At 39.6% G+C, this 24,573-nt stretch overlaps 1 protein-coding gene across 1 annotated transcript; it reads left to right on the top strand.

Annotated features, from left to right (window-relative positions):
- MTMR6 (myotubularin related protein 6) lies at positions 1 to 23,707 on the top strand. The gene is made up of 14 exons (XM_042459224.1): positions 1 to 101; positions 9,198 to 9,314; positions 10,389 to 10,551; positions 10,664 to 10,821; positions 12,430 to 12,558; positions 13,251 to 13,385; positions 14,724 to 14,856; positions 15,988 to 16,097; positions 17,273 to 17,398; positions 18,045 to 18,094; positions 19,275 to 19,475; positions 20,121 to 20,255; positions 20,340 to 20,466; positions 21,991 to 23,707. Exons 1-14 carry the CDS (start codon positions 78 to 80, stop codon positions 22,252 to 22,254), a joined length of 1,872 nt encoding a protein of 623 aa, XP_042315158.1. The 5' UTR covers positions 1 to 77; the 3' UTR covers positions 22,255 to 23,707.
- The last annotated feature ends 866 nt before the right edge of the window (positions 23,708 to 24,573 follow it).

The following is a 24,573-nucleotide window of genomic DNA, read 5'->3' as shown; positions in this document are numbered from 1 at the left end:
GTGTCTCCAGGAGATGCCGGGAGGCGGCGGTCGGCTGTAGAGAGTATCTTGGGCGCGGCAGCAGAAGCAGCAGCATCATGGAGCACATCCGCACCACGAAGGTAGTAGACCGGGGCCTCCCTCCCGCCTGCATCGATCAAAACAGTGTTTAAATCAAGAGAAGTAATAGTGCCACTCTATTCTGCTCTGGTCAGGCCCCACCTGAATTATTGTGTCCAGTTCTGGGCACCACAGTTCAGAAAGGACATTGAGAAACTGGAGCGTGTCTAAAGGGGGGCGACTAAAATGGTGGAGGGTCTGGAAACCATGTCCTATGAGGAACGACTTAGGGAGCTGGGGATGTTTACCCTGGAGAAGAGAAGGTTAAGAGGTGATATGATAGCCCTGTTTAAATATTTGAAAGGATGTCATATTGAAGAGGGAGCAAGCTTGTTTTCTGCTGCTCCAGAGACTAGGACCCGGAACAATGGATGCAAGCTCCAGGAAAAGAGATTCCACCTGAACGTTAGGAGGAACTTCCTGCCAATAAGGGCTGTTCGACAGTGGAACAAACTCCCTCAGAGTGTAGTGGAGTCTCCTTCCTTGGAGGTCTTCAAGCAGAGGCTGGATGGCCATCTGTCGGGGATGCTTTGATTGAGAGTTCCTGCATGGCAGAATGGGGTTGGACTGGATGGCCCTTGCGGTCTCTTTTAACTCTAGGATTCTATGATCCTCTGAGGCTGAGGGAGTGTGACTTGCATGGCGTTGGAGACTGAGGTGTAGGTACTTTTGTTGTTTTTGTTGTGTGTCTCCATGTCATTTCTGACTTACCCTATTATATGGTTTTCTTGGGAAGTTTCTTCAGAGGGGGGGTTGCCCTTGGCATGCTCTGAGGCTGAGACAGTGTGACTTGCTGAGGTGTAGATACTTTTGTTGTTGTGTGCCTTCAAGTCGTTTCCAACTTATGGCGATCCCTAAACCCACCCTATTATTATATGGTTTTCGTGGGAAGTTTCTTCAGAGAGGGGTTGCCACAGCCGCCCTCTGAGGCTGAGAGCATGTGACTTGTATGATGTTGGAGACTGAGGTGTAGATAGTTGTTGTTGCTGTTGTTGTGTGTTTCTATTTCATTTTTTACATATAGAGACCCTAAGGCCACCCTCTCACATGGTTTTCTTGGCAAGTTTGCATGACGTTGTAGACCAGTGGTTCTCAACCTTTGTTCTTCCAGATGTTTTGGACTTCAGCTCCCAGCTAATGGGTAGGGATTCTGGAGGACAAAGTCCAAAACACCGGAGGACCAAAGGTTGAGAACCACTGTTGTAGGCTGAGGTGCAGATACTTTTGTTGTTGTGTGCTTCCATATAATTTTTGACTTAGGGCAACCCTAAGGAGGTGAACCCATCGCAGGATTTTCTTGGCAAGTTTCTTCAGAAGGCGGTTGCCCTTGCCATCCTCTCAGGCTGAGACAGTGTGACTTTCCTAGTGGGTTTCATGGCTGAGCGGGGAATCGAACTCAAGTCTTCAAAGTCGTAGGCCAACACTCAAACCGCTATGCTAGTGTAGGCACATCCTGCGAAAGGGTTATGGTTTAATTTGATTTAATTATTTTTGGGCACGCCCTGACGGCTCGTGTTGTTTATTTACTGTATTGTGTGTGCAACCAGTGTGGTGTATTCGTTTGAGCGCTAGGCTGTGATACTGAAGAACAGGCAGGATTCGAATCTTTGCTCTACCATGGAAACCCACTGGGTGAATTTGGGCAAGTCACACTCTCACAGCCTCAGGCGAAGGCAATAGCAAACCCCCTCTGAAGAAACTTGCCAAGAAACCCCTATAATAGGCTCACCACCTTAGGGTCGCTCTAAGTCAAAAATGGCTTGAAGGCCCACAATGACAACACTGTGTGTATCTCTGTGTGTGTGTTGTGTGCCTTCAAGTCATTTCCGACTTACGGTGACTCTAAGGTGAACCCATCCAGTGGTTTTCATGGCAAGATTTGTTCTTAGGAGGTTTGCTATTGCCTTCCCTTGAGGCTGAGAGGGTGTGACTTGCCCATGGTTTCTCAGTGATTTGGTGAATCACGAAATATAACAGAGCAGTTGGAAAGCAAATTGGTGGCTGCAAACTGCAGGACGAATTTATGTGTGTGTGTGTGTGTGAGAGAGAGAGAGAGAGACTTATGTGTATGCACAGTGCCCCACATCTTCAAATGGCTTAAGAAGCTCTATTCTAATAGATTGGGAACTTGTTGTAAGCTTCTGAGCAGCAGAATCCATTTTGTCAGAGGCATGAGGAAGTAGGCTCTTGTCCACAAACATCTATGATTCTATTATCATGATTATATTTATTTCTGTCCCACGTTACCCTCCAGATTAGGATGCAAAATGGCTTACAGACATATAACTAGTTTATGAGCCGATCCTGTGTTTGCTTGTTGTTATTGTTATGTAAAGGGATATCATAGCACCTTTGAGACTAACTGAAGGAAAGGAAATCTTGCTATGGAGCATATACTTTTGTCTCTTAAGAGCAACAGGCTACAGGAAAAAACAAAGGAAGAATGAAGGTTAGAAAGTGTACAAAAGGATCTTGCAGCACCTTTGAGACTAACTGAAAGAAAGAAGTTGGTAGCATGAACATTTGTAGACTTGAGCCTACTTCTTCAGATGAATGCTTGGAGTGGAGAATCCAGAGGCAGATCTATATAAGTTGTGTGTGAAAATGTCAATTCAGATTCAAAACATTGTGGGTATGAAGATGAGGTGAAAAAATCAGTTGTTATGGTTGTTGTGTGCCTTCAAGTCATTATTGACTTATGGCAACCCTAAGGCAAACCTGTCACAAGGTTTTCTGGGGTTGTGAGTGTGTGACTTGCCAAAGGTCCAGTGGGTCCAGAGTCCAATGTACTGACTAGAGCTGACCTTGCTTGGCTTCTAAGATCCGACAGGATCTTGTACCTTTAGGGTATTTAGACCTCTCCCTGCCCCCAAATCATGTTAAGTCATCAGTAAACTGCACTGCATTGGGTGGGACATATTCCCAGGTCAGTGTATCTAAAACTCCAGACATAAGTCTGTAACAGCAAATGCACTGCATCTACAAAATAGGCTCTTGGTTTCTTTGCCTCCTTTTAAGTTAGATATTTAGCAGATGTGACAGAATCTCATACAGTATGGTGTGAGCATGATGTTTAAACAGCATCTAATGAAGCAGCTTGTTGTCCATAGTGGTATATATCCTGATAAATCAGTTTAACGACATAGCCATGTTAGCCTGCTAGAGCTGATGTATGTTTTTGTGACCGTGTATTGTACCCAAAATGGTGGTCTGTGGGGTGGTGCAGGTCTCTGTGCCATCTGCTACAAGTGTTTGGAGTTACTGGTCCATTGGGAGAAAATAGGTTCCCAGTGCCCCACATCTGATGGCTTAAGAAGCACTCATGTAATAGGTTTAGATCTTGTCATTGCAGTGTACGCTTCTGAGCATTGGAATCCATTTTATCAGAGGCAGGAAAAAGTAGGCTCTAGTCCACAAACATTTAGTCTACAGTAATTAGATTAATCTGATCCTCTCAGTTTATTCAGAAGTAAATTCTACTAATTACAGTACACTTTCCTGTTTGTTATGGGTTCATAAAATGTTATAGATTATGAGGGGATAATTTCCTATTCTAGGGAAGCTCACAGTCCAAAACATGGCACAGAGGAACTGCAAAGGGGTTACATGAATAATATACAGCTAAGCATCAATACATATTACTATTTCCTTACATCTTAGCAGGTGTGGGAAGTAGGGTGTGTGTCTACAGGTGCTTTGCTAAATGCTTTATGGGAAAGGTGTCCTTGTGGAGGCATGTGATCAAAGTAAGAAAGATATCATCAGGCATTCCTGAAAGTAGTTTCAAAGAATATAGAGGAAAGACAGAGTTTTTTAAGGAGGTAGGTGATCTTCAGGGAGTGGAGCATGGTGGCTCTGAAGCAGTGAAGGTTATTAGTCTGGATATATTGCAGTATAAAAGTACAGAGATGGAAAGATGTCATGGAGGGCTTTGAAACTAAGAATGACAAAGGGTTTGTGCAAAATCTGGGAGGAGAAAGTTTGGTGATTTAAAGAGGACAAAGTGATAAGAGAGCAAGATGATTTGGACAGTGGGATGCTGGCTAGAAACGAGGGGTACAGTGTAAAGCAATAAAAGACCAGAGAAGAAGAAATTACAATGGTAGGTGAAAGACCATGGTCTACATTTTAGACTGGGTTAAGGAGAGAATGAAGAAAGATCTTCATTTTGCAGTGTCATAAAGGAAGATGTGATATGACTGCTAACAGACTGAATTTGAGCAATCATGGAGGAAGAGGATGCAAAAGATAAAACCAAGGCAATATGAGAGTGTCAAGACATCTGATAGGCCTGATGAAGAATCTGTATTCAGGACAAGAGGCCACTGTCAGAACAGAACATGGAGAAACAGAATGGTTCCCAATTAGCAAAGGGGTCAGACAAGGCTGTATTATTTCACCCAATCAGGGACGTAGCTAGGATTTTAGGAAGTGGGGGGGTTCCAGACTAAGTGCCACCATTATAATGGGGCTTGAGTGCGGTGGCGCAGCAGCACACACCATTAATTTTTCTAATGGAGGGGGGGTCCAGACCCCAAGACCCCCCCCCCCCGGCTACGTCCCTGACCCAATCTGTTAAAATTGTATGCAGAACACACTGTAAGAAAAGCAGTCTTGGACACACAAGAAGGAGGAGTGAAAACAGGAGGAAAGAATACCAACAATCTAAGATATGCAGATGACCCCATAATACTAGCAGAAAACCTCACAGACCTGGAACACCTACTAAGAAAGATCAAAGAAGAAAGTGCAAAGACAGGCTTAATGTTGAACATAAAGAAATCAAAAATAATGACCACCAAGGACCTTCACAAGTTCAGCCTAAACAATGAAGAAATAGAAATAGTAAAAGAATTCCCATATCTGGGATAAAACATTGTTAGAAATGGGGACTGCAGTCAGGAAATCAGAAGATTAAGAATGGGGAGGGTGGTATGAAAGAACTGGAAAAGATTCTAAAATGCAATGATATATGACTGAGCACAAAAGTTAGAATCATACAAGCCATTGTATTCTCTTACCATGTATGGATGTGAGAGCTGGACAGTTAGGAAAGAAGATAGGAAGAAAATCCATCCATTAGAGATGTGGTGCTGGAGAAGAGTGCTGAGGATCCCATGGGCAACCAAAAGGACAAACAAATGAGTCCTGGAGCAGATCAAGCTGGGAACCTACCTGGAAGCCAAGATGATCAAACTGAGGTTGTCATACTTTGGACACATCATGAGAAGGGAGGACTCATTGGAAAAGACAATAATGCTGGGAAAGGTGGAGAGAAGTAGGAAGAGAGGAAGGCCATATGCTAGATGGATGGACTCTGTTAAGGAGGTCACAGATTTTATGGGGTTGCAGGAATTAAGCAGAGCACTAGAGGACAGAGGATCTTGGAGGTTTCTCATCCATAGGGTTGCCATGAGTCGAGATCAATTCAAGGGCAGTTAACAACAACAACAATTATGCAAGATCAAAAGGGTGGATGGTAACATTGCCAACTGATAAGGAAACCATACAGGAAGTGGAAGGCTTAGAAGGAAAGATGAGAAATTCAGTCTCTCTAAGTGTGCTTCCACGTATACATAAATATGTACATATAGAATTGCAGCTATGCACCAAGATTGTTTGTTTGTTTGTTTGTTTGTAACAAAGAAAACATCTCTTCAGGACTTCCTGATGGCATACGTTCATGAACAAAAGGGTTGACCATATACATATTTAACTTGCAAGCATGTCCCTCTGAACTTTGTACAACACGCTGCCATGTAAACAGTATTAAGGCTGTAAAAGTAATATGTAGTCATAAGGCCAAGGAAGTCCTAGTAATTTCTTGTTTCCCCCCATTTGTAAGCTGACCTATGTGGTGGTATTTTCTTGGTAGGAAGGGTGAGCGAATCTGAATTGCTTGAAGGTACAGATATTATCCTTACTCCACATGTTAGGTTTTTGTTTTTCTTACCTACCTCAAGTTATATCTGTTACTCATGTTCAGTGCTGTAATCAAGAGTAGTTAAATAGCTGCACTTGTATCTCTTAGTTGGGTGTTTCCCATGTTCTTGATAATATTTTCTATGAGACTGCCAGCCAAGAGAGGCTCTAAGTTTCTTTTCTCTATGAGATAATACTGTATTTGGAAATGCAAAACACTTTCTGGAATACTTTTTTCATTTCCTCTACTTGGTTTTTGTTTATTAGAAAGCATCCAAAAATGCTTGTCAAATAGAAGGCATTTTCAGTGTGAATTCAAACTTTACGTTTTTAAAAGAAATGCATTTTTGTAAGGGTCATGTTGCATTCCATGCTATTAATTTGTCAGTAGATCCTTCAGTCAAATAAGAAGTTTCCGATCTCAACTCCACCTGGTCTTTAGACCAAAACCTATAGTAGTAACTCTTTTTTCATTAGATTTGAGTTTAAATTGATGAGATAACAACAAAATTCAAAGTAAGATTATGGCTGAAATCTTTAGACGTGAGAAGAAGAGTCTTCTCCTACAAATATTTATTACATTGGACCCTTGTTATACGCTGGGGTTTGGTTCCAAGATCCCCCGTGTATAACAAAATCCGTGGATGCTCAAGTCCCATTAAATGTAATAACATAGCAAAATGGTGTCCCTTATAAAAATGGAAAATCAAGGTTTGATATTTGAAATTTATACTTTTTGGGAACATTTTCAAACCGTGTATGCTTGAATCCGTGTATAAAAAATCCATGTGTAAGAAGGGCCGACTGTACTTAATATTAAATCACTGGCCTTATCTGGGATCTCTAAGGCTGTTTGCCATTTTAGCATGCTCTGTCAACACAACAGATCTTAATCAGTAACCAGTGCTTTCTCATGCTGAGTACTGTAATGTTCTTCAATATCTTTTAACTTCTTTGATCAAAATTATATGTGATCGAAAGAGGGAGCAGAGGCTGATTCCTTTTCAGACACCAGAAGTTTAAAACAGGTTGGTCTGGGACATGGCCCGTGAGACGTTATTATTCTAACTCCCATCAGTCTTAGTTTACATAGTCATGAATGAGCATGATGGGAGTTATAATCTACCAGCATCTGGAGAGGGCACAAGTTGTTCACCTTTAGTTTAAAAGAGTTACTATTCTGATGCTGGTGTGATGGGTGGTACAGTTGAAGAAAAAACTCTTACACCTTATCTTAAAATAATTGTAAAATGATACAGTGAAAAGAAAGAATGTGCATCTGAAGAGTGTTTTGGAAACTGTTTAATATGGTTGTAAATGGTAACCTATTGGAAAATGGAAGCAGCTGTTAAAACATCAAACTGTGTGTGGTGGCCAGTTCAATATAATATGTGACATGACTGCTGTTGATCTTGTTCTGGGGGAGTTCAAAAAAGGAAACAAAATGGGTGACAGGCTTCCTTTATTATTACCCACATCATCAGGAATGATCTCTATACCAGATAGATCTTTAATTGCCACTCCTTAAGTCTATATTTTTATGGCTTGTCTATTCCTCTGTTGACAAATGCAGATAATCTGGGTAACTGGGTATTTGCAGTTCATAAATGGGGAATCACTATGGCGGTTTACAGACCGCCAAATAGTACGTATACAATACGTACTAGGGTTAGGAAGGGGCGGTGCTTCCGCACCCCCCTAACCCTAGTACGTATTGAATACGTACAAGATGGCGGCGCCCTGTTCATACGGGCGCCGCCATCTTTACGTACTGGACGCACAGCGTCCAGACGTGTCGCGCCGCTTGTGACGTAGCGAGCGCGCCCCTGGAGCCTCGCTACGTCGCAAACGCGACGCTAAAAGAAGCTCCATTTTGGAGCTTCTTTTTTCGGTCCGCGCGGGAGTCGGGCCGTCTGAAGGCTCCGGCTCCCCCGCGGACCTATTGGCGGCGGCGGCAGACCGCCGCAAAGCGGCGGTCTGTACCCCGCCTATAATTCCAAGATGTGGCCACGAATCCAGTTCACCTGCTAAGGAAGTTATAATTAATTTACAATATGTATTTGCATTGAATTTCTGCAGACACTGTTTTAACTGGTTGAAACTACTGATTAAAAGCCTCAGGGTTTTTGTTTGTTTGTTTGTTTGTTTAGTTTGTTTCTTATAAATCAGCAGTATCACTTTTTTGAAAACTACATACCCTCATCAATTTTTTTACTGGCAGTATTGTCAAAGCAAATGGACTGATGCATAATCATTGAACATTTCTTTTAACCTAGACAGATAAAGCACCTCAGAGTATCCGGGAATTGCAAATATATGCACTGCTGATGTGGGATGTTCTGTTGCTGCATTTTCCCCTGAGTTCTGATTCTGCTACACAAAGAACTAAGGGGATGTGTGCTCTTGAATCTTGTGCCAGGCCCATTGTTAGAAGTCTAGCAGTAGGCTAATGGGGCAGCCTTGCCAAGAAACTATGAAGAACATTTCTTTGCTTGATCTTTCATTTTTTAACTTTGTTGTTGGTTTCTCAGTACTACTGTTGAGATTTGAATAAAGCAAATTATAGACAACTTGAAAAATGGATGAACTTCTATACATTACAGAATACTCAGGTTTTTACAGCTGTTGTGTTTTGAATAGTTTTTTGAGTTGATATGAAGGATAGATTTCCCTCGGTCCTGTGATCGGAATAGACATTGGAGATGCATGGCTTGTACCTCCACAAGCTGCAGTGTCATCAGGCTCATTCCTCTTAACAGGAGGATAATGGCACTGTATAGGATGGGTTGAAAAACCATTATTTCTGTCAAGAGCCACTTTTCCTTGAGGGTAATTTGTCAATGACCATAGGCTTGTGATGGGCAAGGATTAAGTCAGCAGTAGGTGAGTCAAGAACTAACTTCTTTTCCTTTGAGCACTGTCTCTTTGGGGTGAACACAACCAATTTCTTTTTAACAGAGGTCTAAATTGAAAGATACTTTGCAGATATTTAAGGATGGTAATTTTTAGGCTCATTTCTAGAAAATATACTGAAAACATGATATGCACTGCAATATAATTTTTGACTTCTTTGTTGCCTATGTTTAATTCAAACAGAGTGACTTTACATGTATTGTCAGGTTTATAGTTCATAGCTGTACATCATGTGGACCTGTTTTTTCCCCTCCCATGCACAGGTTGAACAGGTGAAATTATTAGACCGATTCAGCACGAGCATCAAGTCACAAACAGGAACTCTTTATCTTACGGCAACTCATCTGTTATTTATTGACTCTAACCAGAAAGAGATATGGGTGAGCATTCTAAGTGCACTCTTTCACAGCGCATTTCTTTAATTACATTTTGCTTTTTCCATTGTGCATCTTCTAAGTGTCAAGCAGGCCAAAGTAAGTTTCTCACCAAAATTATTATTCTGGATTGTGGTATGTGAATTATAGCTGTTCACTGGTTTAAGTATGGGGAATGTGAAGGGTAATTATTAGAAATGAATGTTTAATGCTATGCTTTCATGAGCTTGCTTTGCTTGAGCATCACTGTAATTCACTCATCCAAGACTTCTAGGCTCTACTTTAGCCACCAGAGGTGCCCAGGTGCCTTTCATATGTCTGTGTGGAGATAAGCACTATGAAGCCTGTAAAGAATGACACCCACAACACAGCACTGTCCCCAGTGCAAAACGCATAATTGTTTCCCTGTATTCATAGCATTGCAAGCTGATTTAGGCTAATTTTAAAGTATTCCGATTAAAGTAAAATAGTAAACTAATAAAAGTCCATAATTTTATTGAATAATTGGCCTTTACCAATTATTCTTAAATGCATTCTTTGAAAAGAGAGAGAATTCAGGGACTCCACTGACAAATCTATGATTCTGTACAGCTAGTCATGCTAAGTACTTCCTTCCTCCTTTCTCTTCTCTTCGTACTGAAACAAGAATATAGTTGAGTTTGTGCCATGTCTCCTCTTTCGATGGCCTCTTGACATCTCCCTCAATGTCAGAGATGGCTTAAATCCTAGGTAGAATTCATGTAAGAAGTTCTAAATAACAAAAGAGCTTTTGCTTTGGAGTCTCAAACAGTGTGCACACATGTGCACACACCCTGCCTGTTTAATTTCTTTTGAATTTGAGAAGAGACTTTCAACTTCCTTATGTTTGATAGTGTTTATATGTCAATAAAGGTCAAAATTCCACTGGGTGTGCTTTGTTCTTTGGCACATCTACAAAACTGCTTGAGCCACAACAGTATATATTACAGACTTGGTAGTTATTGTATGAATATCAATGATTATACAGGTGTCACTGAGTATTACACCACTGAACACTGTTGTTTGATTCAAGCACCTTTTATGGATTCTTGCATACTCCAGATATTGCACCATCACATTGCTGCAGTGGAGAAGCTTGCCTTGACTACTTCAGGCTGCCCCCTGGTGATCCAATGCAAGAACTTCAGGACAGTTCACTTCATTGTTCCCAGAGAAAGAGATTGTCATGATATCTATAACTCCCTGCTTCAGCTCTCAAGACCAGGTAGGGTAACTGCCTTCTTCATTACACTGGGATGGATTTGGATGTGCTCTGCTTTGTCTCTCAAAAAATAGGCCAAATTCCTGTCTTCCACCCTCTTTCTGATTTGTTTTAGCAAGATACGATGAACTGTATGCCTTCTCATACAATCCAAAACAAAAGGAGACACAGCGAATACAAGGCTGGCAGTTCATTGACCTCACAGCTGAGTACAATCGGATGGGCGTGCCAAACTCGGACTGGCAATTATCAGATGCGAATCGTGATTATAAGGTAATAAGTGGCAAAACATCGCTTTTTATACAGTATGTCATATGTTATGTCTCAAGTTTTGTCTCATTTTGCAGTGCTTTGTAGATCTTGATGAGTTTCATCACATATCAGATGAATAGCTTTCACTTGAGCCTGTACACAGGCTTTAGATTTAAAGTTATAAAGAAATAAAGTTATGTGGAGTGTGCAGCCTTTTCCTTGCCTATGTAATAATTCTTTCTCAAGAAGTCTCTAGAAAAGAGTTAGGGGTGAATCAGATAGCCAGAAAGGAGCAGCCTCTGGCTGTGATTGGGCCGGGACCACGGCGACCACATGGCCTGTTCCCAAAGCGGGCCATCACTGCAGGTCTCAAGCCACCTGGCCACTTTGGGGGCATGCATCCTCTAAACGCCATGCCCCCAAAGCATCCGGAAGCTGCTTGTTTTGGCCTGTGCATTTCAGGCCTTAGATAGAGTTAATGCCAGGAGCTGAGTTCCATCTAAGGTTAATTGTCATTTCTTCTATCCCAGTATTTTAATAAAAACACTAACTAAATTGTGATTTCTGAATTCCATTGCTTATTCTGCACCCAGATTATTCTCAGTGTATTCTACACTCAGATTTTTTTTTCTGTAACTTGGTCAAAGTTCTTAATGGACCAGTTTTTTTCTGGGAAAAATTTAGTGTACCTTGATGTGAAGATTCTTCACAAATGGTTTGTTATTGGATTCGTTTTGGTGACTATCAGTTTCAGACCTGTAACTGATAGGATTCCTTAGATGAGAAATATTTACAATTTTTCATGAACTTTTACCACCTTCCCCATGTTAATATTTTTAATGGAAAATGCCATTTAAAAACCCATGCTATTTGTGACAGCTATCATTACAATTGCACACTTTAAAAACATACATAAATCTTTCGTTTGAAAATGTCCAGGAAAGATGTTGAACACCATTATGGAAATACTGACCAATTAATCATTGGGATTATTGAAGTGGGAGTCAACACCACACTTGGTGATCCTTTATTACCTATAAAGGGTGGCCTTTAACTTGACTTTCTGGGCAAAGACACCCCCACATAAATCTGCTGAACTTTTAGCCTGTTTATAGCTGTTTCCTGTTTTCACAGAGCTGAAAATAATTACTCTTTTGGGCTAAACTCCTAAATTCCCATTGCCATCATAGCAGATAGATGCTTGGTATCTTTGCAGAACGTGGAAAAATTAATTCTTTGGAATACAGTTCCCAGAATCTTCTAGCCAACTTATCCAGTAGCTACTGCTGCTGGTTGGGGGATTCTTGGGAGTACAGCAGAAAAGTAATTTTTGAAGCTCTGCTATTCTACTACTTCTTCCTTGTTCTAGGCAACTCTAAGAGAGAGGGTTAAAGTTATGGTGCTCCTTGTACTTGAAGCTGCATTGTAGTCCCTCATTAAATTTGTCCTAGAACCCACTTGTAATGCTCTGGTATCAAAGCTCTTCTAGTTCATGATTCCATTCCAGCTGTTTCTGGCAAAAATGAAACCTTTATGCAGGTTCAGCTCTGCCTGTGATTTCAGTAAATTCTTATGTATTTGATCTAAACTGAGTGAAGTTTCTTGTAATTCCTTTTTTTCCCCATTTAGATTTGTGAAACATATCCCAGAGAACTTTATGTTCCCAGGAGTGCAAGCAAGCCCATAATTGTTGGCAGTTCTAAGTTCCGAAGCAAAGGAAGGTTCCCTGTGCTGTCATATTACCATAAAGATAATGAGGTATAGTCTGATTTCCTTTCAGTGCAAGTGGGCTAAAGGCCATTTTCCAACACAGGAAAAGATAAGTGGTAAGTATGGTAACATAGATGCCTAGATCTATTGTAGTTGAGCAAAAATGGATGCTAAGGCTGTGTTACAATGTGCTAAGTACCCCTTATATAGGTATCACTTTGCTATACTAAATTTGTGAAAGTTCCAGAAATAGGACCTTTACAACTTGGGTTTTTTTTTTTTTTGGGTAGCAATTATTACTTTTAATAAGAAAAGAGAGGGAGGGGGGGGGGGGGGCATGATGAACCTAAAACTAATATCATGCTTGCTGGTTTATTAGAAAGCCGGTGAGTCTTGGGAAAACTAATGAGTCTTGACTTCACTTGTAAATATACTTCTGTATGTAATGCAAACTGTATCTCTTTAAGAAAATAATTTGTCCTCTTAGCTCAACTTCGTCACTAAAATCCAGGCATATCCTTTCTACTTGTACCAGTAGCAACCATATACTCTATGAAATGTTTCAGTTTTCTTCTGAAGGCATTGAATGCAGAGTCCAGAGCATCCTATTTCATCTTTTACTATATTTACAGGAAAATAAAACACTAAACTAAGCACTCAGTCTGCTATTTATGTCCTTTAAAATGCTCATTTTGACCTATTATATTATTTCTGTTTACCTTTTTCTGTCTTCTCACTAGGCTGCCATTTGCAGGTGTAGTCAACCTCTTTCAGGATTCAGCGCCAGATGTCTGGAGGATGAACATATGTTGCAAGCAATCAGTAAAGCCAATCCAACAAATCACTACATGTATGTTGTAGACACCAGGCCTAAAGTATGTATCTTTTGATTTTACTTCAGTGTTGATACTATAGTTCTGAACTGCAAAGGAATGAGATGGGATTATTCTTGCCTGAAGTGTGCTTTTTTGTTAAAGGGCAGTTTCTCTTAGAGCTCAACCATCAGTTTTCTGAGTGCAGCGACATAATGTCCTGTATATGCAGTTTTTGTACCCGTATAAAATTATTTCCTATGGATATGTATATTTACCATTTTGAAGGACTGTGTTGATTGAAACTCCTGACCAGGATCCAGATACCTATACAATGAATTACTTTCCCCCAAGAGGCTTGTTGTGTGGTGTTTTTCACAATTGTACCTTGCCATATCAGGTAAACCACTTTGAAAATTGACAATATTTTCAAAAGCAAATAATGATTGGGAATGGTTTATTAGGACATGGGGAAGTCTTATTTAAAAACAAACAAACAACCGTCGGATATGCCAGAAGTTTCAGGGGAGAACCAAATTAAGTAGTTGAATCCCAGGCGTAGTATATTAGGCCTGGGCAATGCTTATTTCCAATTATCCAGCATAGGTGGCTGTGATAAGTACTAATTCTTTTTGTATGTAGTACTGGCTAAGAACTATAAAGTGCTTTACAGCTCATGTTGAGGGAGTTGAATAACCAGGTTCTCTCATGTGAACCTGACCAAGGTTTGAGATTGTCAGGTGAGGCTCCTCTGTCTGTTCCACCGGTCTCATGGGTATATTTAGTGGGAACATGGGAGACAACCTTCCTAGTGGCTGCTCCCAGATTTTGGAACTCTCTTCCTTAGAGAGGCTAGATCAGTTCCCTTCATCATGTCTTACTGGTGATGGGTGAAGACCTTTTTGTTTTGATTGCCTTCAGAACTGACTATGGCAAAAAGGCTTTTAATAATGTGTACATATTTGTTACTATTTAATACAAATATTTTAAAATTACTTATAACTATTTATAATGTAATTCTATTTTAACTTTTGTAGGTTTTAGTGATGTGAGCTTTTAACTGTATCTTTTGTTGGTTAAGTTGCAAGACCAGGAAGAGGAGAGTAATAAATAATATAACAAAAAAATAAAAATAGAAAATTATATCAGAGCATGACTTTACAGTGTAAGGAGACTTCAGATACGCCTCCCTAATATTATACTACATGTTGCACACGCTTAGTGACTTGGCTTTCCTGGGAGGAGGTGATCAGTACAGACAAATCTGTTGTATGATCTGAAAGCATACTTTCAAGCGACCATAATTTTCCTCACTCTCAAGCATATTCTGGTCACAGTACATGTTATGAATATGATAATTACTGACTGTTCCTTTTCTACTGTACCTTCCTTTTCTTCAAGCTGAATGCAATGGCAAATAGGGCAGCAGGTAAAGGCTATGAAAATGAAGACAACTATTCTAATATTAGATTCCAGTTTGTTGGCATTGAAAATATCCATGTAATGAGATCCAGTCTTCAGAAACTTTTAGAAGGTATGTATACATGTATTTCTTAGAGCTTTAAAATATTAGATTACAAGATTTGAATACAAAATCCAGTTCATACTGAGACCTTACTGCATAATTTTTTTTATGTTGTAGCCACTGAAGAGTAAAGAACAGTTGTGAGCTATACCTTTTGTTGCTGTAACTGTTAGCCCTCTTTTGGAACTGATGCAATTGACTGGCTACTTGAAATACAACCCGGCCCCTGTCCACGGGAGATATGTTGCTAGACTTACCTCAGTTAGTGAAAATTGTGGTTTATTGAGAACCCTATTTTTCCAGTGGAAGTTAACCATAAAGTCACACTGGAGGACCTCCAGATATCTAGAGAGTTGGTTTCTCTAAACATTTAGAGGTCCTCCAGTGTGACTCTATGGTCAGCTCCTGCCAGATGTTGACATAGAATAGTGCTAGAGGACCTCCAATTGACTAGAGAGGTTTTTTTTCCAGACGTAGGGAAGTGAAACCCCTTCAACTTAAAAGTGTATGCTTTTAACCCTGCTTGTGAACTGTCAATTGTCATTAACAGAGAGGCGGGATATAAATAAAGTTTTATTATTATTATTTATTAAACACTACTTGTGTGCTACCCAAAATGTGAAGCGCTTTGAGTGTCTACAGTAGCTACATTGATATTTCCAAGAGTAAGTACCTACAGTTTAAAGGACAGGTTTACATTCTTCGGTACCTGGGAACATGCTGAGATACCATGGCCACTTTCCAGTGGTGTACCTGTTTAAGTGATGTAATTGCAGAAATAAACTGATTGTGGGATGGACCAATTTATACCAGTTTGCTGCCACATAGCAATTGCATAGAAAACCCTGTGATAAAGAGTGGAGTGCAGCAGGGTGGGGATGGATACTCATATGGACTTGTTGTGTGTGATTGCTGCTAGCTTTGTAAACTGTTCCTGAACATAGTACTTTCTATATAATGACTGAGACCTCCATTTTTATTTCATGAAACATATTTAAGATTTCAGTGGCCCAGGTAATTCAACATCCTCTCTTTTCATGTTCACAGGCTCTAGATGAGATAAGGGAAGGAAACTTTGGGTATCTCTATAAAAAGGGAAGCTAATATTCAAGTTTAACAGAGAATTTTTTTCCTTCTTAGTCTGTGGAACAAGAGGCCTATCAGTCAATGACTTTCTTTCTGGTTTGGAGAACTCTGGATGGCTGCGCCACATCAAAGCAGTGTTGGATGCTGCAATCTTCTTAGCCAAAGTAATGAACATTCTTTGATTTGTATATGTGTCACCCAAAAAACTAATATCTCATCAAATATCAAATAATCGTTACCTTACTAAAGCAATAATCTCTGGCTCCAGATCCAATGAACTTGGATATATTGCTCAAGGCGCTGTAATCTGCTGTCACATTGAGCGAATTCCCCATTTCCCAGTGTAGGTTAGGACAGTAGCTCAGAGCACATATATTTCATGAAAAAAGTAATAGGTTCAATCCCTGGTAGGTTCAGTTTAAAAGGATTACATTGATGGCCCTGCATTTCTGCTCTGCGTCAGGAAAGAAACAGTGGTGACAAAATGGATTATTTGTTAGGCATGTTGTAAGAACCTCCTGTGTTGCTAAGGCACGTGTGGGGAAATTGTGACCTGCAGGCTACATGTGGGCCTCCAGGGGCTTTTTGGAGCCACCACTAGACCACCTCAGTTGTGGATGGGTTAACCTGCACCCCCAAAGCCACACACTAGAGGCCTCCAGGAACAGCACATAGCATTCCTTGCAATCTCTCCACTCCAAGTATACAAGTCACTTAAAAAAGTGGCAGAACTAGAAGTTTCTGGTCATGCAGCAGCCCATTTATAGGCAGACGTAGCTCACTGGAGCTGACACAGTGGTCAAAACTGGGCCCTGGGTAGTCTGCAATTGCCCCTTCTTTTCCTAAGATAATGTGGCTTTTACTGTCAGCTTCAGCAGGCTGATGACCTTTTAATAATAATAAGTTTTATTTATAGACCGCTATTCCGCAATGATCATAGTGGTGTACAGTAAAAATTGCAATACAATACAAAAAATGGCAAGGCCTCTCTCCCCCTCAAGATGGTGGTCGGGAGGAGGGCTCTTAGTCTTTCCAGGCCAGGCCTCATCTCTCCCCCTCAAGATGGTGGTCGGGGGGAGGGCTCTTAGTCTTTTCAGGCATTTTGACATTAGGAAGGGAAACATTTGTTCTCTCATGCAGTTGACTGTAAAACTTTAGCATTGTTAGAACAGATCCAAGCAAGGATATATCTTGCTCTATCAATGTGCCTGCATGCACCAAGAGAAGATGCTCAGACACTATTGTTAAAAGTGGAATAGACTGTATGTTTTAATCAAGCTGAACCATTTACTTTTCCTTGTGACAAATGCATGAGTAAATTTTGTTATCCTTTTCACAGGCCATAGCTTTGGAGAGTGCAAGTGTGCTGGTACATTGCTCTGATGGCTGGGACCGAACCTCTCAAGTTTGTTCCCTGGGTTCTCTGTTGTTGGATCCATTTTATAGAACAATTAAAGGATTCATGGTAAGTACTCGAGACAAACTGATTTGCTAGCCGTTGAAACATGCTAAAATAGTCTGTCTTTGAACTTGCACTTGCCGAGTAATAATATTTTTGAACTGAACTAGAATAGGGGTGGGAATCATGCCACTAACAACATACTTCACATTGGCCATGCTAACAAGGTCTGATGGGAATCACAGTTCAACATCTGGAGTGTAATGTGGTTCTTATGGCCTGGATTAGAATTTGCTCATCATTATTAAAAATTACTTGCCCACACACATATTAAGTTTCATATAGAAAATAATGCATTTCAAATGAAAGTTACATCAGTAGCACACAGATTATAACGTGTACCTGCACTTTAAAATAATGATTAATATTAATATTATCTGAAACACAGATGGAAGAGCAACTCCTTTGATTCTTCAATAAATGTAAAATGGAGGTACCACTATGCTGGAAAATACTGATTTGATTCCTGTGCTTATTTTTAAAAATATAGGCTGAATCTATTTTATGGGGGGGGGGTTGCTTTGGTTTTGATTGGGGGTTTGTTTTGTTTTTGTTTTCAATTCTGACAGTAGTTTGAAATCAGCCAAAATATATTGGAGCTGGGCTTCTAGGCCAACGGCATAAAATATATATATGACATGCTTTCTTCTAGGTTTTGATAGAGAAAGATTGGATTGCTTTTGGACATAAATTTTCAGACAGGTAAGGCAATTTGTTTCAAGATGCTATGTTTTAATTTTTTGTATATTGCGATTCATAGTGCTTAATTAATATTTTGTTTATATGCCTACATATTACTAATATATGCTTGCATATTTATTTATAATCTGCACTTTAGTAACATCTAAAGATAATAATTTATAATCTGCACTTTAGTAACATCTAAAGATAATAATTTATAATCTTGCATGACTTTAGCCCAAATATGGGTTTTAGCCTATATATATATATATATATATATATATATATATATATATATATATTTCCTCTTCAGATGGGGCATTCTTCAGAAGATGTTACTAAGGTGCAGGAAATGATCAGAGAGCTGACACAACCCTTGGGTTCTAACCCTTGGCGTTTGCAGGGCTTTCTTCTAGCTCTGAGAATTTATCCTTCATTTTGTAATGACACTAGTTAATTTAGGGCTTCTACCTCCTGGAAATGATCTTTTTTTCTGGAGGAATTATTTGCTTGTCTTGTATGTATAGAATTAAAATCCACCACTATCCCTGCTCCAGGGCCCCAACTTGATGCTTTTATTGTTTTTTATTTCTTAATGTACTATGAGAAAAGTTAAGCTTATTAGACTACAACTTCCAGAATCCCACAGCCAACATAGCCTGCTAGTTGCAGTCCAAAAAGCTAACTTTTCTATGCTCTGAGCAGTTCCATTTACCAAAAGAAACTTGTGCTTGTGCTTCAACAACCAGTCCATTCTACCACCACCCTACTCCTTGTCACATGATGTGGAGCTTTTGAAATGAGCTTGGCCTTCCAGAAAATATTTTGTGATTTGGAATGGCATGTGCTGTTTAAAATAGAGCAGTTAAAAATATGATTGTGCAAATCTGCACAAGTTTTGTTTTATTTCTAACCACTAATGTTTAATACCTTGATTTTACTGCATTCCTGTGGTTACTCAGGGTTAGTTGTCTAGTATTTTCCTGTTTTATCCTAAAGTGCTCTTGTAACACTTATTTCTAATGAAAAACAAAACTTCTAATGTAACATCTAATGTAACTCTATGATTCTATGATTCATTTACTGGATCACTACATTCATGTAGTGAGAGAGTGCTTTCCTCATGATCCTCATATAGCAAGGGTTAGGAGATCCCAAGCACAGTATTCTTTCTCTCATTATTTTGGAATATGTTTTATAGATGTGGCCAGCTGGATGGTGATCCAAAGGAAATCTCGCCAGTGTTTACCCAGTTTTTAGAAAGCGTCTGGCACCTGACAGAACAGTTTCCACGAGCCTTTGAATACAATGAGGCTTTTCTGCTTCAGATCCATGAACACATCCATTCATGCCAGTTTGGAAACTTCATTGGAAACTGCCAAAAAGAACGAGAGGAGCTCAAGTAGGACTTTTTACTAACAGTATGTTGCACACAGCACCTCAGCCTCTTGCTCTTCTCTAGCAAGAGCAATCAGGGAGTCTTCCCACAGGGGCTGTTAAATATTAAGCTATCAGATAATATCTCTGGTGGGAAACAAGCTTTGCTGAACTGGAGAAAGTGGTTCCAAGTCTTCCTGAGAGAATAAATTTCTTTAGAAGAGGGGTGGACTACAGCTTCCATCTTCCTTTGTCATTTGTTGTGCTGACCATGGCTAATGGGAGCTGCAGTTCACCAACATTTGAGAGCCACATGTATCAGGAAGAGAGAAGAACCTGTGACCTCAGTTGCCCTCCTCTGCATCCAGTTTCACTGATTTAAATCTCCTGCCTCCAAATGGCTACGTTCCAGCAGAGATAGAGGAGAGCTAAGTATTCACTTGTTTCTCTTCTACTCTTGTAAATTGGATATACAATGAGGGTGGGGGTAGGTAGATTAAAAGAAAATCACACAGTACTTCAGCTGCAGCCCAGTTCTATTGTCTGTCCCCTTTGTGGCAGATTTCCAGTTTATAGATCTCTCATGTCATGTATACCTTTCCAGAGAGATAGGATGTATAAATTCTTCAGCTGCTGAGAACAACTGATTTGGCTGTCTATTTATCTCCAGATTGAAAGAGAAGACTTACTCACTGTGGCCTTTCCTCCTGGAGGAATGTGAGAAATATGTAAACCCTATCTACAGTGAGACTTTTTCTCAGTCATTTGCAGTTCTGGAGCCTGACACCATATCCTTTAATTTTAAGTAAGTTTTAAAATATATGTTTATTTTTCATGTTCCATCAATCAGACTGATGTATTGAAACAATAATATGATTGTTCCCTACAGGTTTTGGAGAAACATGTATCATCAGTTTGATCATACAATGCATCCCAGGCAGTCTGTATTCAGCCATGTCATGAGCATGAATGATCAAAATAAACTTCTAGAGAAAGACATTAAAGAATTGGAAGCTGTGAGTAAATGCAAATAACTGTTTTTCTTTCAGACTCTTGACACCAAGCTGCTTTCCTCCTAAAAGTTCATTCCTTTCTTACATAATTTAGTACTTTCAAAGTCTCACCCCCAAATGTTGCTTTTTAAAATTACATTTTCTTTGCATTGATTTTGGCACCATTGGTTTTTTGTTTTGTTTTGTTTTGTTTTGTGACCTTGGTAACTGGCTAGCATTCTGCCACGACTCTCATTTGATAAAATAAACAGATGGGCTGGAACAGTTCAGGAGGAGGACTGTGAGGAACATGTGGTGTTCCAGATAATGCTGAATTTCCCATAACCCCAAAACAGAATAGTCAGGGAACAGGGATGATGGGAGTTGCAGCCCAACAACATTTGGAAATTAGATCCTTCCCTGTTGAAGAACATTAGAAGACATTTGTCTAGTTCAGTTTGAGTCCTTGCCATGCATGTCAATGTCTGTTGTATAGTATTACAGTATATGGAGTCTAGGTTTAACATCTTCTTGCTTGAAGGATTAATCTCTATAGCTGGCATTGCTAATGGACTGTGCTTGGATGGTTGTCCAGGCATGCTGTTTGCGGGCATTGCTAATGGACTATGCCTGGATGGTTGTCCAGGCATGCTGTTTGCATGAGCAGATAGGCAAAAGATTATTTATTTATTTATTTATTATGGTATTTATACCCCGCCCTTCAGTCCTAAAGGCTATCAGAGCGGCTTACAATGTAAAAAACATGACACAAAAAGAGAAGGGAATGGTGGTGGGGAAGAGGATCAAGTTCAATGGTTCTTCTCTCTCTCTGAGGCCTGGACCAAGGCAGATGGACTGGAGGAAGGGCTCTTCTTCTTAAGGGTAGGCTGATGGCATTGGGCCTATCTTTTCACTTCCTCCAGGCCGGATGGAGTCAGTTGCCATGGAGGGGAGGAGGGGCTCTTACAAATATTGCTGTATGTAATTTTGTCACTCAAGAGCAATAGGGTGCAGAGAAAACAAAAGAAGAATGACGGTTAGAAAGTTAAGTTTGAAGACAAATTAATACAAAGAGATGACGAAGCCACCCATAACTAAAAAGTGTTAAAATGCTGTTCCAGAGCATCATTCTTCCACTGCTTAGTAATGGATAATATTAGTTTTCCATTGTTCTTGATCTTCTTAAAAGTAACTTCTCAAGCTCTGAAGAGAGGCAATGGGATGATCAAAGGGAATATAGTTCAGGAGCAGAGCACATTATTTGCATACTGAAGACCCAAGTATATTCCTAAATAAAATTATCCCAGGTAGCAGCATTGAGAAGGATATCTAGCTGAGACAGAAAATGAAAAATGCACAGCTGATCATAATAAGACAATACTGTGCTACATAAATAAATTATTGAGCTTGGTACAGGACATCTTTGACTGTTCAAGGGGAGGAATCTAATAGGTAAGGGACAGGGCATGAGCAGTGGTTCATTAGAATCTAGACAAGTGGAAAAGTAGAGAATTAACTCAAAACCTGAATTACTCTCTTTCATTCCAGAAACTAGAGCACCATGTAAAAAAAGAGTTGGATGATGTCTTCACCAAGGAGCCTTTGCGATTCATTCGTCCTGTTTCACCAGTCCTTAAAACATTGCAGTGTTTTAAGAAGGAGCAACCTCTCTTACAGGAAAATGACTGTATTCGGACGATAGAGGGCTCCAATGCAGCAGACAATCGGTACAGCGAGTATATGGAAGAGCTCTCCAAGACGGAACCCAGTGTTGTAAGCCTGGAGTATGGAGTGGCACGAATGACATGTTAAATGTCATGTTGAGTACTGCTGTTTCTGAAAAGACTGAAGTTCAAGAGAGGGCATTGTGTGAGGCTTTTCTCCTGGAGCATGACCAAAAACTCTTTGGTGTAATGGAGAATTGCATGAACGTAGAACTAAAACAGCACACTAGTTAAAGAAATGCTATTGTGAGAAGTAATTGAATTTAACGTTATTGAAAGAAATGTGGAGAACATAGTAAATCTTTTGTGGCTTATAAGAAGTGAGGAATGGAGCTGCTATAATATAACAAACTAAACTTTGCACTAGGTAACTCAAAATCTTATTTAATGTGTATATTGCCAAATGGTTAAGATGATATCTGATGAGCTACTTCTCAAACAATGCAGCCTTCATATTGGGACAGTGGGCCATAAATGTGTGTGTGTACAGTGTATGTGTACTCCTATTTAATGTGTTGCCTGTTACTAATTTTGATGTCTCAACTGCCATTGAACGTACTGTACGACAAATGAGGAAAAAGCTACTCTTCCATTTTTTTTTTCAATCTGTCCTCTCTTATTTAAGAGCAGTATATTCTGAGATACCCTGGAGTGTTCACAGAGACTTTCTGAATTTACTTTGCTTCTCCAGAATAATGCAATGTGATTTTAAAACAGAAAGAGATACTTAGTAGATTCTGGCTGTAGATATGTTAGTTTTCACCTGTAATAATAGAGTTCTGCTCTCTTTTCTTTAAATGCCCTTTTATGAAAAAAAGCCCAAGAAAATTAGTTGCCTGGATGATTAATGAATTGAAACTGCACCATGGGGCTGTAAATCCTCTGCACAATTCTTACTTGGCTAGTTGAAAGACAGGTGTTATGATGAGACATATAACCAATGCTTAACCATTATGTGTGTGTTCCTTTTGGTGAAAACAAAAATGGTAGTAAGCAAAGCCTATTTTTTAGACTGGTCAAGCATTCAAATGTTTAGCAGATTTGACAACTGCTCCAGAAAGAGTTTGGGCATCAAACAAGAAAAAGAAATATTCTATATTTATATAGAATTGGATGCACTGCTGGCTGTCCACAGGGATTGGGTTCATTTTGCAAATCTATTTTTAACAAAAGCATTTGTGTTTACCCTCCACTCCCAATCCCATATACACACAAACATTTTTAACCAGTAGAAACACAGTACTAACAAAATACACAAAGAGGTTCTATAAAATACTAAGGGGGCAACCACTCTTGATTGAGAACTAAGGAAGAAATAAACATCACATTTACAGGCAAGCTGGCTTCAGGTTGTGTAAAACCACTTGCTTTGAAAACTTGTTAATGCTCACATCCTAGGGATTCAGTTTTACCACCTGGGAATCAAAATGATTTCTAGTTAACAAGATGGTTTGTATTAGGAAAGTTATACTTTGCATCTTATATAAAAAAATCGAATTTGCCCCCAGTGCCTTCATTTCTACTTCCCCAGGAAAAAGAATGGATTTATAATAATAAATAATAATAAAATTTTTATTTATATGCCGCCCTTCCTCCGATCAGGGCGGCTCACAACACTGCCAGTGTGCGAGCCTGCCTCTTGTTTGCTTTTTCTAATTTATTTTTATTGTCCAAATGAAGAAAAGGAAATGAGTTTTGAGAGCTGAGATTATAAACATCTATGCCTTGAGGTATTAGGCTCCCTGGGTGGTAGGCTAGGCTAATTTGTACCTGAGGGATCAAATGCTTATTTGGCTAACAGTGAAAATTAGTTTAGACTTGCTCTAATCCCTGAAGGCTGTTTGGTCAAAACTGCAACGTGCCATGTGAAACTTGACACTGTTGGCCATGTCTCTCTCTGTCCTAGTTGGGATCTTAGCTTCAGTAACAAGAGCAACACAGATCATAATCAAATGGAGCTGGCAGTGTTGTGTGGTTGGGGAGGAACCTTGGTGTGAACGTTTTAAGAGGTTATCTACTTAGTATTATAATGTGCTTAGAAAAGGTGTAAGTTGTTTTCATATCAATGATAGGTGCATTCGACAACAAACGTTGAGTGGGAAGAGAATGAGGGACCTGGCTTTCAATGTAGTAATTCCTGTGTAACATTGTGCCATTTTTAATCATGTTATAGATTTTGCATTAACTCTGATTTTTGGAAAGAACAAAGAGAAGAACGTGCCTTTGGCCTCTTTCTCCCTTTAATCTTGTGCTATAGATTAATAACATCCTATGTTACATGAAACACTAAAAATATGAGACTAAATGTATTGCTTATTTCTTGTAATCTTTTTTATAATAATAATAATAATAAACCATGTATATAAGGCTTTTTGTAAAAGCCACAGAATTAATGTTTGAAACAAGT

This window comes from Sceloporus undulatus, chromosome 3 (assembly GCF_019175285.1).
Source record: "Sceloporus undulatus isolate JIND9_A2432 ecotype Alabama chromosome 3, SceUnd_v1.1, whole genome shotgun sequence".
In the NCBI taxonomy this organism is placed as follows: domain Eukaryota; kingdom Metazoa; phylum Chordata; class Lepidosauria; order Squamata; family Phrynosomatidae; genus Sceloporus; species Sceloporus undulatus.
This window is presented reverse-complemented; position numbering and strand designations above follow the sequence as displayed.

Coding starts and splice junctions, on each gene's coding strand:
- MTMR6 (XM_042459224.1), top strand. CDS start 78: ATGGAGCACATCCGCACCACGAAG. Junction 9,315..10,388: donor CTAACCAGAAAGAGATATGG/GTGAGCATTCTA, acceptor TGCATACTCCAG/ATATTGCACCATCACATTGC. Junction 19,476..20,120: donor AAAGAACGAGAGGAGCTCAA/GTAGGACTTTTT, acceptor ATTTATCTCCAG/ATTGAAAGAGAAGACTTACT.